The sequence below is a fragment of the Cenococcum geophilum genome, assembly GCF_001692895.1.
Source record: "Cenococcum geophilum 1.58 unplaced genomic scaffold K441scaffold_26, whole genome shotgun sequence".
In the NCBI taxonomy this organism is placed as follows: domain Eukaryota; kingdom Fungi; phylum Ascomycota; class Dothideomycetes; order Gloniales; family Gloniaceae; genus Cenococcum; species Cenococcum geophilum.
Genome location: NW_027137584.1, coordinates 107,060 through 125,734, shown reverse-complemented (window position 1 = coordinate 125,734; position 18,675 = coordinate 107,060). Strand labels below are relative to the sequence as shown.

At 35.1% G+C, this 18,675-nt stretch overlaps 1 protein-coding gene across 1 annotated transcript; it reads left to right on the top strand.

Moving 5' to 3' along the window:
- Positions 1–17,826: 17,826 nt before the first annotated feature.
- K441DRAFT_661278 (uncharacterized protein) lies at positions 17,827–18,104 on the top strand. The gene has a single exon (XM_067648855.1). The coding sequence runs from the start codon at positions 17,867–17,869 to the stop codon at positions 18,041–18,043; it is 177 nt and encodes a 58-aa protein (XP_067502944.1). The 5' UTR covers positions 17,827–17,866; the 3' UTR covers positions 18,044–18,104.
- The last annotated feature ends 571 nt before the right edge of the window (positions 18,105–18,675 follow it).

Sequence of the window (18,675 nt, the reverse complement as noted above, 5' to 3'; positions counted from 1 at the left end):
AAAGGAATAGTAGACAAGGCATTCTAATGCAGAGTATAAGAGAGATATACAGTTAGCACTTAATAATTTCGTTTCAAAATTTATAGGTAGTTATACTACGGTAGGTAAGAATTAGTATAGATTTATTTTACTACTAAACTAATCCTACTATAGATAATCTGTCCCTTTCTAGCCCTGCTATAAAGCTATACCTAGACTAATTTTAAGTTTTTTAACACGTATAGCGCGTTTTTAGCGACGGAAATATATATAAAGAGCAAGCAGTATAATAATAAATATAATAATGCCAATTACTATACCCGCAACTCGCCCGCCGCTTAAAGCTTTAGAAGGACGCTATTTAGAGAATTTTTATCCTCTTTTAAGAATATTGTGTCTACTTTCTTATTAGTATACACTTCTATATTATAGAATTTGACTTACTCTAAGATCTGGAAATGGCTTTATATATTTAAATGCTTTAAGAGGCTAAAATATCCCCTAAGTAAACTGGTAAAGATAGGGCTAAGACTAAAGAGACTAGTTAAATAATAATGTATTATATCTTGCTACGCTATCCTTACCTCTTAATACCTAAAAATAGGGGACTAGAAACTGGTCCCACTAGTTTAAAAATCTATATTTAATAATACCTAAACTTAACCCGATTTTGGTCTTTTATATTTTTACAGCCTATAGTGTCTAGTATCTATACTTACTATTAGGTATAGGAACTATGGTTTAAGCCTTTAATAATCCCATTTTTAGGACTACTTAATTTTAGAACGAGAAACTAAGCCCTATTTATTAAATTAACTCTAAACTCTATATAAGTAAGAGAGACCTAAATAACGAACTACCTCTAATTTATATTACAATTATTCTAGCATATCCCATATACTTAAAGTGTATTTAGTATACTAGTTTCCCGTTTCTTATAAAATGTATTGCTTTTTAAATATACTTAAAAGGGCGCTGCTTAAAGTAATAATAAAAAAGGATAAAAAGGATTATAGTGTAGAGACGTCTTGCTAGTAACTAGCTGGAATTAAAGTTGCGCTTAGGAGCTAGATAAAGTCGCAGTAGAGGGTTAGAACTTAATTTATTAAATTAGAGCATTTTTTATAGTATGTAAACTATATAGATAAGGAGTATATATACTATATATATTGCTAAATCTATTAATTAAATTAGCGGAAGCTAATTTTACCTAATTCTTACAGATATGGCAGCGGTGCTTAACTTTTTTAACGCTAGGCTTTGATTTTTCTTTTAAGGAATATTACTAACCAAAATTAACTTAAATACTGGGCAGTAGGGTTTCTCGGGAATACGCTATATAAGTTTAGCTAAGTATCGCGTTAAAGTATAGTAAACGTTTTTAAAACATAGATTATTCTAACGCTTAATATTATAATAAGCTGCCGACTAGCAATAGCGGGAAGTGCTTTATTAAAATCGATTACTTAGCAGTATCTTTCTGCTTCTTTGCTATGTATTTGGTAATATGCTTAAGTTTAAGTGTCTATACCATTAACTTTTTAATAAAAGCGTCGATCTCTAAATAAAACCTATTTTAGCTTAGAAATGGAACTATTAATAGTAGTTAAGTTCTATTACCTTATCTTCTCTTCTTCTAACCTAGTATACGTTAGTTATATTTAGAAATCTCCCGCTTAAATAGTAACCTACTTATTCTAAAAATTCCTAAATAGTTCTTTAAGCTTCTCCGTTCTATATTAAAGACCTAAGACCATTTTCTTAAGTTTATATTTCTTGCCTAAAGGCTAAACTAAAATATCTTGGTCTTTAATAGCTTGCTATATCTATAGGAGCGAACTATTTAGGATTAATGGGAAATTTAGTAAATTGTTTTATTCGGAAATCTCCCAATTAAAAAGGGTAGCTACGCTACTAGAATTGTATATGGAGTTTATGGGTAATTAAGTGCCCTGCTAGTCGGGTAGGTATAGTAGAAGATTGTATAGTCCATAGTATACTAAGTAGGGGAAGTCTTACTGCAACGCCTTAGTTATGTCTTAGCTGGTGCCTAACTATATAGCTTACTATATGCTCTTACTAAATATTATCGCCGTTATAGAAAATTCTTGTATATCTTGCGATTTCTAGTACTAATTAAACTCTTAAGTATCTACTAAATAAAGAATTAATAGTAACGCAATGCGCTAGGTGGCTTAGACCTGTTTTCTTACTTAGACTAACCCTTACCTTAAAGCCCCAGGTTTTAGATCTAATTATTATATTGTTAAGCTTTGGCGGCTTACGTCCCTAATCGCATCTTATCGATTTTTACGCAAATTTAGTGTAGGAAAGTATAGTAATTCCCCTTATGCTTTCGCACTGCCTAATATTAAGCTAGGTTTTATATCTTTTATAGCCTAGCCTATTATCTTTTAAATCTTTAATAATTTGTTACTAGTATTTCGCTATAAAGTTACAAAGCTTGGCAAGAGCATTTTGGACCGTAGTTAGTATATTGCTTAACGACGTTCCTTGTAAAAAGGATATAAGGATAGGCAATAAAGGTCCCAAAAAAGGGGTCTATTTAGACTAAAAACTAACTTTATATAAACTAACTTTATATAGGTTAATGGTTATTTAGCAAAATATTGGCGAAGCAGTTTAAATTTAGAAGTACCGTAATATACTCCTCTGTGCCCTTTTCCCAAAAAAAGGTCTCTAGCCTTAGAGGATATATATACTCTATTTTAAGGTCTAACTTCCTAAGAGCTATAAATAGGAACCTTTGTAGACTATTTAATTTAATAATCCCGCCGCACTACTATATAGCTCGTTTCTGCCCTAAATATAAAGGATTCTAAAAGATACTAACTGTAGTAAAGCCCTTTAATACGCAACTAAAAATGGCTTCTTAGTAGCTTTTACGGAATATCGAAAAATAAACTATAATTAAGGTAAGGAATTAAATCCATTTTATAGTCCGTTATATCTAACTTACTAGAATACTTATATTAACTTAAAAAATAAAGGACCTAGCCCTTATAATAATGCTTACCCTTAGTCTCCTCCCGTAAAAGAATAGCTTATTACTATTAATAAAGAGCTTTTTAAGGCTTCTAGAATAATATAAGCCTCTTAAAAAGCGTTATATAAACACTAAGCTATACTAGCGGCTTACAAACGTGGGTATAAGTAAGAGTAGTAGCATTGCCTAGAATATCTTAAGGTATATAAAAACCTCTATAACTAATACTAGATAACAGCTAATAACCTTAATAATATATCCAAAAAGTATTTATCTTAATACTAGGAACTAGAAGAAACCTAAGACGAAATCCGCGCCTATAAGTTAACAATTTAGGAATATAAGAAACTTCTAGTTAATAGGGATAGTAAGAATTGGGATATAATAGAGTAAAGAATAGCTAAGATAGACTAATTAGAAGCTAGGATTACGGAGCTTAAGAGTAAAAAGTTAGAGATAATATAAGAGCATAAAAATATATTAGTTAACGCTACTAATTATATTAATACTGCGGAGCGAAAGATTAATAAGCTCAAGAAGCCTTAAGAATTAGCATTTATAGACCCGGTAGCACCCCTAGGATAAATCTATTCTCTACGCACTAGAAAAAAATAGAAAAATTGCAAAAGTGATATAAATGGATAATAGGTTAGGCTAGTTAAGAAGGCTTAAAAGTATAGGCATATTTTCTAGCGTCTAATTCGTAGATATACGTAGGGATAGGCCTTACACGTTTTTATTTTAAAGTTTTAATATTTTATGCTTAGCTGTCTTCTTCGTGCTTAACTTTAGATAGAGTTTAAAACTTAGCAAAATCTATAGGTTATATAGTGTCTTAAATAGGCTAATAGTGCGGTGATTTTCTGGCACCGTGCTATAAAGATGCCCGTTTAGCTCCCGCAGAAGTATACCGGTTAATGCCTACTTCTTACGCTCGTGTTAAACTCCCCTAGCCGTTAACAAAAGGTAGCCTACGATAATATGTCGTCCGTATTAGCTTAAAAAATACTAGTTTTTAGTTATAAATAGCTAGGCGATCTAAGAGAACGTAGAGCTTAAAAAAGAGTATAAGAAAAAGTATATTCTTAATATCCCTTAAGCAGTATAACTTAACCCTATATTATATTAGTAGATTACTATATTTAATTAAAATTAATATAAGGTCTAGATACTTATTTAGTAAAGCTAACTATTAAAAGAGAGGGAGGTCCGTACCCTTTAGCAGAAAACCAATAGCGTACTTAAAAAAAAAGTCACTTCCTTATACTAGGGTAAGAAGAAATTATACGCCTTAAATATCTTATTACTAAATAGTTTAAATATTAAATTTATTCTAGAAAACCAATTAATAAAAACTAGATAATAATGTCGCTCCTTTAACGCCTGATTAGCTCTAAGACCGCTATTCCCTTTCTATATTTTTAAGTCTTAGTAGCTTAATACGGCAGCCCCATGTTATAGAAGTCTTCTTTAAATTCCTCTTACTTTCTGCTATTTAGAGTTGGGGTTTATTTTAGAGAGGTTGTCTAGCTTAGAGCTAATTCGCAAGACTTTAACTCCCTAACCTTTTAATTAGCGGCATTTTTAAGTCCTTGCTCTACCACCTCCTAATTTACCCAATTAGCTTCGCTATTCTTATTATTGCCTAAGGAAGGCTTATTGTCCTCAGAATACTCGTAATTACCCACTTCTATCTTATATATTTATAATTGCTTCTTTGCCTTATTAAGTTTCTAATATAAGTAGAGCTGTTTATAGCTATAGACTAAAGATCGGTAACTACTTTACCGTGCTGCTTATAGAGATTTATATAGGCTTAATAGTACCCTAAATACTTTCGCCGCTTCTTATTAAGTATTCGTTTATATTCCCCTTTTATGGCTATATTTAAAGTCTAGAACTAAGTTAACTCTTTCTAAGACGTTTTGATAATCTTATATATATAGTATAGCTTTTCGTTAAGACCTCTTGGATTAATAGGGTAGTGCTAAGGACAAATCTTGTCCTTTTATATCGCGTTAGCATACACTTAGCGGAGTTAGACAGTAATAGTTTAAAAAGGGGTAGCTCTTTTTACCTAAGTGTTTTAAGAGTTTATGGGTAATAGGCTTTATATCTACCCGCTTAGGTTTCTTTAAGTAGGTTATAGTCTTTTAATTTTATAGAAAATATAGAAGGGGTATAACCCGACAGTCGGATTCGGGCTTTAATAGATAGTAAAACTTAGTGGCTTAGTAGTTCTAAATTTAGGTGGAGATTATTTTAGGAAATTATAAGATTAGATATATTTAGTAAGATAGCGGATTATTTGGGATAAATTACACCGGACTATTAATCGACACTAGAAATGTAGATCTTAACTACTACTACTTCTCTTACTAGAGTTAGCCCTTATATTATATCTAGTATAACTCCGGCTAGCCCTAAAAGTTTTACTAGTAATTAGTTCAATTTTTCTCTATACCTAAAAGAAAGACGTATTAAAAAATTAATACGTATTAAATTATTCTTAGAGGAAAGTTTAGTCTCTACAATGCTTTAGCTATCTAATCTACAAAATTTCTTGCTAAAGGCGCTCTCTATATCCCTCTCTCGTGTTTACTACTATTAACTTTAATACTAAAGACCGGTTAAAATACTTAAATAATTATTATACTTTAATAAACGTATAAGTCTCAGCTTAAATACTTCTAAGTCTAAAATTTATATAATAACAATCCGTCTGCTTTAAAAAATAACTCTAGAATCTATAAATCTTTTTATAGTACTTTATAAAATATACTAACCTAAAACTAGGTATAAAGATCTGTAAATATAATATAGGGATTCGATTTTAGGGAAGAGTATAGCTAGAGTTTATATACTTTTTAAGCCAGATACCCGTCTAATAAAGGTTTAAGCAATCTTACTCTAATAATCGTACTCTCCTTTTATTAAACTTAATAGGATGTGCTCCCAATCTTCCAAAATCTTAGTATTTTCTTAACTGCAAAGACTGGCGACATTTCCTCCTTATCTAATATTAGTTTTGTAATTCTTTTTTAGGGTTATTTAATCTTATACTGCGCTGCATTCTTAGTATGGATATCTCTATTTATATTCTTAGAAAATATATATGTCTAATATAAGCGGCAACAAACTGGCGCTATAGGGGATATTTATAGGAAGCAATGCTAAGGAAAGTTTTAGGGGTTTTTAGAGGTCTAGTACCGCGCCTTCCGCGACTATAAAATTAAATAATATCCGTTTTTTTCCTTACTGTAAAATAATTCGCTTACTATACCTTAAGGACGATCCCTACTATACTTTTAACACTTCCTTTTAAGCTTTGCCTATAGATATATAGGCTCTATTTTAATACAAATCCGTCCAATTTAAATTTTAAGGGAGTAAAGAATAGAAGAGATATTTAGGAACCGGTATAAGAAATAATAGGGACTTTTATTATATAGTTGTTTTATATAATAATTACTAGCTCTAGCTCTACTTAGTTATTATTTATTAGATAGCCGTACTAAGCACTTATTAGTGCCTAGCTAATTATACCTAATCCTTTTTATAATCCCGCGCTTTGTAAGAGCTGCTAACCTACTAGCTATATAGGATAAGGTATAGCAATAAGAATATTAATATTTATTATCTTTGCTCTATATTTAATTACGCCTTATTTATTACGACTATAACAAAGTAGGATAATTTTAAGCTAGCTAAACTTGTTTACCTTTCCTTAAAGGGAGCAGACTCTAAAAAATGCTCTAAATACTTCCCTAAACGTGCTCCCTTTACAGTTATAAAAAAGCAGTTACAATTAAAATAGTTAGAGGAAAAATTAGAGCTGGGTTTTATTAAGGCATTAATTACATATTATATTAATAGAATTCGATTTAGTTCTTGTTATTATATGGCACTATATTTAATCTATTGCCGTGGCGGAAAACTAGCAAACCGAAGAATTTTGGTTAAATTATCTACCAGAAACTATTATACTAAAAATTATTTACCAAAAACCATCTACTAAAAATTATCTATTAGAAACCACCTACTAAAAACCATCTACTAAAAACCATCTACTAGAAACCATCTACTATCTACTAGATAGATAGGGTAACTCCCTAAAACTACCCTTTTTTTTTTTTTTTTTATATCCATTGTATTATACTACGTACAATACTGCGCATGCAGCCTCTAGGCTATGGCGCTATAGTTCTATATACATAAATCCTTCCTAGGCAGCTTAACATATACTAGTAGCTAAGTGGACACTCCGGCCCGTTTTTAAATACTAGGGAGTCCTAGCCTATTGGTGTTTTGTCCTAATATTTTGCTTACTATAGTCCAGTTTACACCAAGAAAATCACACAAAAATCCTAGCTCTTTTATCTATTTCTGCCGTATTCTACCGTTCCTAGAGTAGAAAAAGCGCTCTAAAAGGTAGATTTTTAACGTAGTTTTGCATATAAGAATAAGAGAAACCATATAGCTTACTAGCTTAAAAGTAGCTACTAATTACCCCTATATGACTGTTTAATTCTATACCCTATTTCTTCTCCTTGCTAAAGAAATGGGTAGGGAATTAGTAATTAGTAGGTACTCTCCCTAAAAGTAACCTACTAATCCTAGATTTACGCTCTAGAAAACGGGTATTTTATAAGGGCGAACCTCATTACGTAAACCCACTCCTATAGGAAAATTTTCACGAGGTTGTCTTATATAGGGTATAAACACCAATTCGCCTATATACCTTATATTTAACGTGCTAAAGTAACATAGGCCGGCCCCCTTCCCCTATCCCCTACTATAGCTACCCTAGCAGTGCATTGTCTGCGGTACGCCTGCGGTGCGCCTGCGGTACGCCTGCGGTCCTCTATAGTTTAATTACCTATAGCGCAACAGCCGTGGACCGGTTGCAGTAGAGGTTGTCTACTCTGCAGCAGACTGGTTATAGAGGAGGTCGTTTGCCCTGCAGCAGACTAGTTATAGAGGAGGTCGTCTACCCTGCGGTAGACGGGTTGTAGAGGAGGTCGTCTGCCCTGCAGTAGACGGGTTGTAGAGGAGGTCGTCTGCCCTNTAGCAGACGGGTTGTAGTGGAGGTCGTCTGCCATGCAGCAGACGGGTTATAGTGGAGGTCGTCTGCCCTGCAGCAGACGGGTTGTAGTGGAGGTCGTCTGCCCTGCAGCAGACGGGTTGTAGTGGAGGTCGTCTGCCCTGCAGCAGACGGGTTGTAGTGGAGGTCGTCTGCCCTGCGGCAGACGGGTTGTAGAGGAGGTCGTCTGCCCTACGGCAGACGGGTTGTAGAGGAGGTCGTCTGCCCTGCGGCAGACTGGTTGTAGTGGAGGTCGTCTGCTCTATAGCAGACCGGTTGTGGTGGAATTGTTGGTTGTGGTGGCTAGCGTCGTGGTGACGTGTCTTTAGGGGGTATACAACCGGCGGCGCCCTTACGACGACGGACGGAGGAGCAAAGGGGAGGCGACGGACAGAGGAGCAAAGGGGTAAAACTACCCTATTAATACTGGTCCGTATATAAAATAGTCTTAGCACTACTATAGCTAGACTCCTACCCTTAAACGCTAAGAGGACTCTATATTAAGTTACTACACGTACTACTAAGGTGGGCATTTTCTAAATAGTCCTAGTAGTGCTATATACTCTATTTTTAGAATATAATCTAATCCCTTCCTATTTTAACTGTGACTTATATTAGAAATTACGTGCTTACTACTTTAATACAGTAGCAGAAATGTGGCTATGCTAGACAACACCCTTACTATTAGGTGACTTATAATTAATTCCTATAATAAAACTAAACGGAAAGGGGGCTGGTGTTTTTAGCCCGTAAAGTTATTACTAGATCTTAGTATTTAATTCTCTAGCTTAATTTCTAACCTAGCCTAATATTTAGCCTAGTAGTTACGGGGTAGTCTGCTTGTAGTAGGCTATAACTTATTAGCTGGTCTTACAGTTTATCTACTATCCCGCCTATTTGTATATTCGTTAATTACAAAAAATTAGGGATAGCTAATTTATTGGCTTCTTCTATAAAGCGCATTAACAGCGTTCAACTTTTATAAATTGGTAAGTTTGGTTCCTTATTAGCACAGTAGTATATGCTATATTCTATTACAATCTTATAATTTCTAAATCACTAACGCTGGGAAAGAATGTTACTTTAAGAATTATACCGCCTACCTCCTAGAGTTCGCCGCCCGTAGATAGCTCGGATACTTACATTCTCTACTATATAATAAACTTTAAAGGATCTGCTCCGCTTTATTAGTCTTATAATACAGTTCTATAAACACTACCACTTCTCTATATTTGTGTGGCAGCTTTAGATATTATACTTAGCATAAATAGACGGTTTAAAGGAATGGATTTTACGCATTATAAAGGGTATTAAAAAGGGTATTATAAAAGGCGTGTATTATTTACCGCACTAAAATAATGCGCACGGCTCCTTATATATCGGCACCCTTAAATAATTCTAGTTTTATATAACCGCATAGCGCTAGTATGCAATTCGGTTACTTAACCCTTTGCTACTATTATTACTAATACTTAACATCACTAAACGCTCTTGTTTCTCTCGATTCGAGCTAGCAGAATGTCGTATTAACTATATTCTGCGCTTTATTATACAATATGGTAAGGCGCGGGACTAGTATAGAAGATATCTCTTTATATTACAAATACCCTTTCCCTCTTAGCTACTTGCAGGTTGTATTTCTATTTTATATAATTAGACCTTTAAAAACCTAACGAGTTAAAATCTATCTACTTTCTATTCTTTCTAAATGTTTGTTTTCTCTTCTAAGTTCCCTTTTTAAAGCTATTTTTAGTGCACTAAGTAAAAGGTATAAGGCGGTGGACTAATCCTAATATAAGAAGTAGTATAAAGCTAATAAGTTAAAGAGTATTAGAAAGTCTACTATTAAACATTTAGTACTCTATCTAGGCATTAAAGGGGCGAAAACGAAAGCCAAATTCTATTAGGTAGGTATTATCCTTTATTAGAATTTATAGGTTGCTTTACCTATAGGAGACTAAGCACCCTAGTAGAATATCCACAAACCTACCTTTAAATTATATGCAAGGCTACTACTAGCTTTACTATCGGCTGCTATAAAGATTAAGATAGTTAACTACAACCGAAGGATCTATATGGATATTTACGAAGTTAGAACTTAATAGCAGACTCTATAAAGCTTGGAGGCACTAAGCTAGGGTAAGGTAAGAGAAGGTTTAGGGAGAGTGTTCTTGGGTTACTAGAAGAGATTAAGGGGCTGGTATTTAAAGGCGTTTTAGGGGAGGTTAGATAAGGGTTTAGTGGTATTAGGGAGATACTGCTACGGCGAGCTAAGGCTAACGCGACTTAACTTTTATGCCCCTTTATTCCTTTACAAATTTCACTCTAAATAGGTTTATAGATAATACGGAGATTTTTTTAGGTGGCTATACGGACCTATTCTGTTTATATTTACCGTTATATCTACTATTTTAAATGCTATGTAGGTTAAGCTTGCGGTTAAGCAGTTAGTAGTGCTATAGTTTAAAGCACTACAATCTAAAGTACTATAAACTATAGTATTTACAGTTTAAAAGCGAACCTAGATAATAATAACCGTGCTATAACTAACGCAAAACAAACTACCTACTGCTAGCGTCTCCGTCTTACCTAAACACGAGAGAAGAAACACCAATCTTAAAGAAGTAGTAGAAAAGGTAGCAAATATAAAAGTGGCAAAACAAATTATCCCGCAGGACATAAGTAATGGATTTTTGGAAATAATATAATACGTTGTAGTTAAGTTATTTTAATATCCGTAAACTCTAATACGCGGATATTATTAACGCGCTTAACAAATCTTGCGAAAGTGCCTTAGACGTAGTGCATAACGAATATAGTTAGTTAGCTTGCGGATTAATTAAAAATCCGCATTAACAGAACCACGTTTAAGCTTGCTAAGGTAATTACCATTTTACCTCCTCTACTCCTTACCTTAGAAGCTTAGACCAAGAAATTAATTATGCGGATATAGGAATATCCGTACCGTCCGCTAAGCTAATTTAGGACGGTAATCGTTTTCTTAGTCTGAGGCCTTTTAGCGAGATTTATAGAAAACCTAAACACTATTTATATAAGAAGACTTTGTTAACTTTAACGAAATTAATCTACCCTCCTACAATACCTGTTAATATTAAAATTACACTAAATTATAGAGAAAAGCCTACTCTATAAGTTATAAGATCCTTAGCTCCTTATACTCACGCGATATTAAGAGGAAGTTGTCGCGGTAGAGGCCGCAATTCTACCTCTATATAAGGCTCTGCACAAAGCTCTGCATAAAACTCTATATAAAGCTCTATATAAAGCTCTGCACGAAGCTCTATATAAAGCTCTGCGCAAAGCTCTATATAAAGCTTTACACGAAGCTCTGCATAAGGCTCTATAGAGGCTCTATACGAAGCTTTGTATAAAGCTTTATATAAAGTTCTACATAAAGCTCTGCGCGAAGCTCTATACGAAGCTCTACGTAAAGCTCTATACGAGGCTCTACGGAGGCTCTGCGTAAAGCTCTGTATAAAGCTTTATATAAAGTTCTATACAAAGCTTTGCACGAAGCCCTATATAAAGCTCTGCGGAGGCTCTGCTTAAAGTTCCGCTTAAAGCTCCACTTAAAGCTCTACTCGAAGCTCTACTTAAAGCTTAAAGCTCTACCCAAAGCTCTGCCTAAAGCCCTATATAGAGCTCCAAAGCTCTATTAACACGCAGTACTAATATACTAGGAAGGTTCTACAATTGCCCGTATAAACGCCCGTATAAACGCCCATACAATTAATTAATTAATTGCCTATATAATCGTCTCTACAAACGTCTCTGTAATTAGCCGCCCATATAAACGTCTGCATGTAGCTTTATATATAGCTCTACACGAAGCTCTGTTAAGGCTCTATATAAAGCTCTATACGAAGCTCTGTATTAGGCTCTATATAAAGCTATACTAAGGCCCTATATAAGGCTTTACACGAGGCTCTGCCCCCTAGTAGTAGTAGAGGCACTTTGGGCTAAGGGAGGATATTTTTAAGGAAGGACCTAACTATAGCACCTATTAGGTGTTGCAATAGCTTTAAGATATCTATATATCTATATAGTTTTATCTATATTAGTAGACTATTTAATAAAATATAATATTATTTATAATTTTAATAACGCGTTTTTTTAACTTTAATAAAATTAATATTAGGACTAAGCAATAGCTATCCCTTAACCCGTCAGGGTCCTACGAGTAGGTGGTCTGTGCGCGAACACCAGACTCAAGACTACGCGTGCTCTATATAGAATTCAACCATTAATTACACCACCACTATGCCTCGCAATCGCGCTAGAATTGATGCAGACCTTGTTCAGAAGACTTAGTATAACGTTCCACTAAATAAGATGGCGAAAACACCCCCCCCAAAGCCCTGGCCGCTGCCCCATTTTAAACCTCTCCATATTAACAATTGGGACGACCATAGCTCACCAAACCTCCCCTTAGACGTCGATTAGCATGATCCTTATAAGCTATTTAGCTTATTCTTTACAGAGGATATTATAAATAAGCTTGTGGAGTGGACGAATAAGCACGCGGAGCTTTATCTGTTGCATAAGGAAACGGAGTATATGCGCCTATAGCAGCTAATATGTAAGGAGGAACTATACGCGTACTTTAGTGTGCTTATTTATATAGGCATTACTATAGAATCGTGCATTAAGGATTACTGGAAGGATTTGGACACCTATGGCACGGAGTATATTGTTAAAAAGTATATTTTAATCGTCTGATTTTAGTAGCTTGACCGTTACTTTTAAGCCTTACTACCATGGCTAAAGGATAATACAGCACCTAAATCTATATTTAATTGAGTTAACGAGCTTACTAAATATATTTAGCTAACCTATAGAAAGCTTTACACGCCTAGAATATACCTTGCTATTAACGAGACAATTTAACGCTTTATAGGCCGTGCACCTAAGATTATTAATATTCCATCTAAACCTACACTAGAAGGCTTTAAGATATGGATTTTAGTAAATAAGGGCTATATATTAGACTTTATATAGCACGCTAAAGGTAATAAGAAGGGCCCAGTTAATTTAGATAAGTCTTTTATTAATAAAGGCTTTTTAAAGACGTAAGCGGTAGTTCTTTATTTGCTTTTATAAAAAGACACTAAAACAGATAAACGCCTCTACCCACCCGGAAAGCACGTTATTTAGCTTAATAATCTATTTACAAGCGTTAAGCTTCTTAGACGACTATAAGGCCTTAGTATTAGAGGCGTAGGAACCGTTTAAATAACTAAAACACAACGTAAGGAGCAGGGGGACCTTAAAGGCGATATTAAGATAGTTATAACTATAAAAGAAAAAAAGAAAAAGAAGGTGCCTACTAAGTAAATTAGCTAAAGGCTTGCAGAGCTTAAATTTTATGGGGAGAATTATATGGCGAGCTTTCTAAAGACGGCTAGGTGATGGAGTTTGCTTGGAAAGACGCCAATATAGTGCTTTTTATAAGTACTATTGATAATAGTAAGCTAAACGCCTCTATAATAAGGCTTAAAAGCTAATAACGTTATATATTGCCAGGTTAATAGAAGATTAAGGACTTATAAAAATAACTTATCCTTACCTCTAGCGGCGCTAAACAGACTCGGAAGGTCTTTGGTAATAAGGTATAAAAGTAGTTGCTTATTCCTACCTTTATTTTCTACTACAATCACTATATATATGGTGTAGATATTACGGATTAATTACGACAGTATTTTATAACGTAGAGGATCCATAGGCAGACTTAGAAGCCTCTATTATACTTCCTGCTCAATATAGTAATTAGAAATTGCTTCCTACTATCTTCCTACCGTCCTACTAATTGTCGCGAAGGCCGTTATGACGGCCATAAGCAGTTTCGAATTAATCTACGCAACGCCTTATTTAAACGCTTGATTTAGAAGCAAAAGGCTCCTATATACAAACACGAACACCTTCCTTGACGCTCTATAGACGATATCATATGGGTTTCTACGCAGCTGCACGAGCTAATTAAGATATCTTACAAACCTGTTTACTGCTCGGCTTGCGTAACGGCTAGTAGATATACTCAGGTAGAGCATATAGGACGTCAAAAAGCTCTATTAGAGCTTTCACCAAATACTACAAGGAAGCCTCGCGATAGTAAGGAATGGGATAGGTGCAGGCGTCTTCTAAGGACGCTTTTTGGCTGCAGTATCTGCAAAATACCGTTCTGCAGGAACGACGACTGCTGGAGGCCTTATATCGAGCGACTTAACTCCAAAGAATAAACTTATATATTAATTTTGTATAAGAATTAAGTAATATTACTAACTTCGTATTCCTGAGCACGGGTCTTGATTCTATTGATTTGATTGGCTGGCCCTTATCGATAACCGTAGGACCCAAATTAACGGGTTAAGGGATATTATAAAATTTATACTATTTAGAAGTCCTAAGTCTTAAAAATATTATATTAACTTTTAGTAATAATAATGCGTTATATAAATAAATGAATTCGATATCCGCAATCTCCGCTTAGCGGATTTTGTCCATAATTTTAATAAGACGCGCTAAAGGTTCTTAGACGTAATTGTGTAAGAAGGAGACGGCGTAGCTGTTATTCCAACGCTAGCTAAAAAAAATCACGTCTAAGCTCGCTGAGGTAACTCCGCTCTATAAATTAGTGAACTTTAAATTATTCTTCCGCTAATTATAGTAGTTACTCTAAACTTATAGCTGACGAAGATGGGGGTTGAGTGTATAATTGATATTGCTTTATATAGTGATTTAAGCTTGGCGGTCTCGGCCCTACTAACTACTAGTTTACTAGAGGCCCTTTAAAGCACTAAGCAACGTAAGCTTATAGACTTAGTCGACCGACTTTACTATATAGGCTTAAGTTCGACCTTACAGCTGCCTTAAATTATGGTTTATAGTAACCAATCCTTTAGCAAAAGCTCCGTTCTTAAAGCAATTACTAAAATTCCATTTTTATAGAAGGAAAACTTGTGCACTAGGTTTGCGATAGAAATTATTATAAGATACGGCATTGAGTTATTAATCTTATACAAAATTAACCCTTATAATAGTTGCCTGGAGGATAAGTAATATAAGCTTTATACATTTTTAAGGTTTATTAAAGACTTTAGCAAGCTCCCCTCTCTTATTAATAAAGCTACCGTAATTATGGGTCTAGGTTTATATAAGGCATTTTTAAAAGATATATTAAGTATTAAGATTTACGGACCTAGGCGCCTTTAACTATAGGTCTCTTTCCTACGGCTATATTTCTTTTAGCCTCAACCTAAATTTAAGTTAATAATCTAGATAGGACTTTAGTTAACCTCCCTAGTCTTATATATTCTTCTAATAAATTACAATTAGAGAATAATGTTAAACTTATTAAGTCTCTAGTCGAAGATTATATTTTAGAAGAACGTATAATTGTTCTCGTGGTTATATTAGCTAAGAATAATTATACAAATTAAGTTATTCTAAAAAATTGCCGTAAGTTCGACCTAAAAGGAATATATACCCTTGGTGTTATTACCAAGCCTAATTACCTGCGGCACGATTCTAAAAATAAGGGGGTTTAGCTCGATCTAGCACAGAACCGGGATATATCCTTCGAACTTAGATGGCATTTGTTAAAAAACCATGCGGACGGTAAATATTAGTTGTTATTTACGGAGAGAAATACGAAAGAATGTGTATTTTTTACTACTAGTAATTATAAAGCTCTTCCTTAATAGATAAAAGGTATAGATCCTCTCTAAGAACGCTTAAGCAACCTTTTATTTAATTATTTAAAGAAGGAGCTCCTAGCTCTTAAGGTAGAACTTAATAAAATAACTAGAAGGACTTATATTAAGCTTAAAACTCTTAAAAAAAGCCGTAGTACTCTTGTAGATTTTTTTATTATTTTTTATTTTTAGTCCGTTGTATTATACTACGTACAATATTGCGCATGCAGCCTCGGGGCTATGGCGCTATAGTTCTATATACATGAATCCTTTCTAGGCAGCTTAATATATACTAGTAGCTATGTCCTAATAGTTTATAAACCCCTAGGGGTTTATAGCTCCTTAGTAAAATACTAAGTTACTACAACTACTAGGGAATGAGAAAACGGTAGGAAAAACCATAGGAAATCCTAACACCTATCCCTATCCTTTTGCAATTTATTTCTGTCCTTTTGCTCTCTACTATCCTTTTACTAGGAGCCTAGTAGGAGTTACCTCCTTCTAAAATCCTATTTATTTTATCTCTTCTTCCACAGAACCTTCTACGCTAGTACTATGCATATACTAGTTTAGCTGCTCTAAGATTCTCACAGTCTTTACTATTAGCAAAGTGTTTTTCCTTATAATTAATGCAAAGAGGGGTAGTGTGCTTACAAGGCCTGCCTAATATCAAACAGGTAGGACAGTAGTGGTCTTTAGATAAATATGCAGCCGCATAGAATCTACAGGCTCTAGTAGAGCATCTGTCTCCTATATGGCCAAATTTTTGGCAGCTAGTGCACTGNGTAGTAGGAGAGACTTCGAGGTATTTTACTACCTTAGTGGCTGTACCTGCAATTGATATCTCTTTTTGCTTAAGNATTTCTTGTCTTTTTTCTTCGTTCTCTATAGTAAAAACTATAGAGCCAAATCTAGTCTATAGATTGTGTCTTTTTTCACTAGATAAGATCCATCTAGGTAGTCCTTATATCCTTATAGGATTAAAGGTCTCAATCTCTTCTTTTAGAAGCTTAGAGCCCCCTTCTCCTAGGAAAGGTAGGGTAGGAACCCCATGGGCTATAATTTGAACCCATAGTTCTAGTTTTTGTTCTCTTTAAAAGGTAAAGCAGTTATACTAGATCTCCTTATATTTAACTAGGAAATCTACATTATACTCTTCTATAGTCGTAAGGAGAATATTTTATTTTCCTTTAGTTCTAGTTATAGACGCTAGAACTGGCTTTTTTACTTGCAGTTTTGATACAAATAGTTAATTAACTTTATTTCGTATAGAGAAGGTATCTAGAGGTTAGTCCTTTTTGTCTGTAATTAGGACTAGCTTCCTTTTTTATAGCTGCTTTTTCTTACTTCTAGTAGAAGTAGAACCCCTACTAGAAGGAGAAGGGGTAGAAGGTAGTGGTGGTGATAATAAGGAGGGTGGGGAGGACGAAGAAGAAGGAGGGAGGTCCTTCTTCAGTCTCTTTGCGTAAGTATTTTTAGTAGAAGCTACCTCCTTATAGAGAGCTTTTACTTCTTCTACTAGTCCTTCTAGGACCTCTTTTGCCTCTTCTTCTTCTTCTTTTTCTGCAAAGGGGTTTTTTCCCATTAGGATATTTTGTGTATAGTCTACTAGCTGTCCAACTTATTCTTCTTATTCTTCTCCTTCTAGCCCTCTATAGGCCTGGACTAGGCTTCTTAAAGCCTCGCATAGATGTTCCTCCGGAGAAAGGGAAGAGGGAGGTATACTAGGTATACTATCCGTAGTAGTCGTTAGTTTTATTGTCTTTTTTGCAGGTTTTTGGTTTTCTTTTTTAGGAGAAGACTAAGGATGTCCTCTTTTTTCTCCTGTCCTAAACGGGCCAGGAGAAGGAAAAGGGGGAGAAAAAGTAGATGTAGAATCTTCATCACTTATTTCTATAGGAGGTTTTTTTTTAGACCTATTAGGCCTTGGCATTTTATATCTTATAGGGGGGTTTCTAGTTTTTACTATCTTTATACCCTTTCTCCTTACTAATCCTACTAGAAGATTTCTAGGGAGATTAGGCTAAAAGGTAGTAGCAGGTAGTTATATATACTAGTAGTACTAATAATACAGTAGAGTTTACTATGCCTGCTTATCTAGGCCTCTACCTCAGTTTTCTAGTGCTTTGTCCCAACCATAAGCAGTTAGCTGCCACCACCAATTGTACGGGGATTCTCACCAGTTCTTACGGATATCTTATAATGGGGTTAGCCCAAGTACCAGTCCGCCCCCCAGCAGTCTGTATAAGAGTTTCCTTCTAGAGTTGGTACGCTTTTGTATAGCTTGGGAGCCTTCCATAGCCTCTAGTTTTACGCCTCTCTTTATTGTTTCCGCCGGCGCGGGCATAAGCTGCCATTTACAGGGGTCGCAACTCCCGTCTTACACGCCTACTGCTCGAAGTCTATAAGTATTCTGCTTATTCTCCACCGCAACCTTAATATTAACGCTGCCAAAAAAGGCATTCTCGTAGTTTCCATTAACGCCTATGTTAAGTATATCCCATATAAAGGTAAAAAGCTCCGTTAAGTATACTCTTTAATCTACAAGAGCCCGCGAAGTCCTACTGCACGCGTCCACGTCGCCGCGGGTGGAAACATCATCAGGAAATCGTTCCTTTTGATGGCTAAGTGCAGAGGCGATGGTAGGGAGCCGTCGCAGCGCATGCAGCGCGCTGTCGTCGCGGTTCTGTGGTGTTGAGCTCGCGACGCGTACCACCGTACAAAGCATCGCCCTCAACAACACCTGGAGCCTCACTGCCTCCGCATGAGGCTCTTGCTCTACCACCTATGGAGGCCTATCAAGGGAAACTGGGATACGAAAACCACCCGATGTACGACTACCTGGCTCGTAGCTAGGCCCGAAACTGGCCTTATCATCTAGTCAGTCGACGTGG

Coding starts and splice junctions, on each gene's coding strand:
- K441DRAFT_661278 (XM_067648855.1), top strand. CDS start 17,867: ATGCCTGCTTATCTAGGCCTCTACCTCAGTTTTCTAGTGCTTTGTCCC.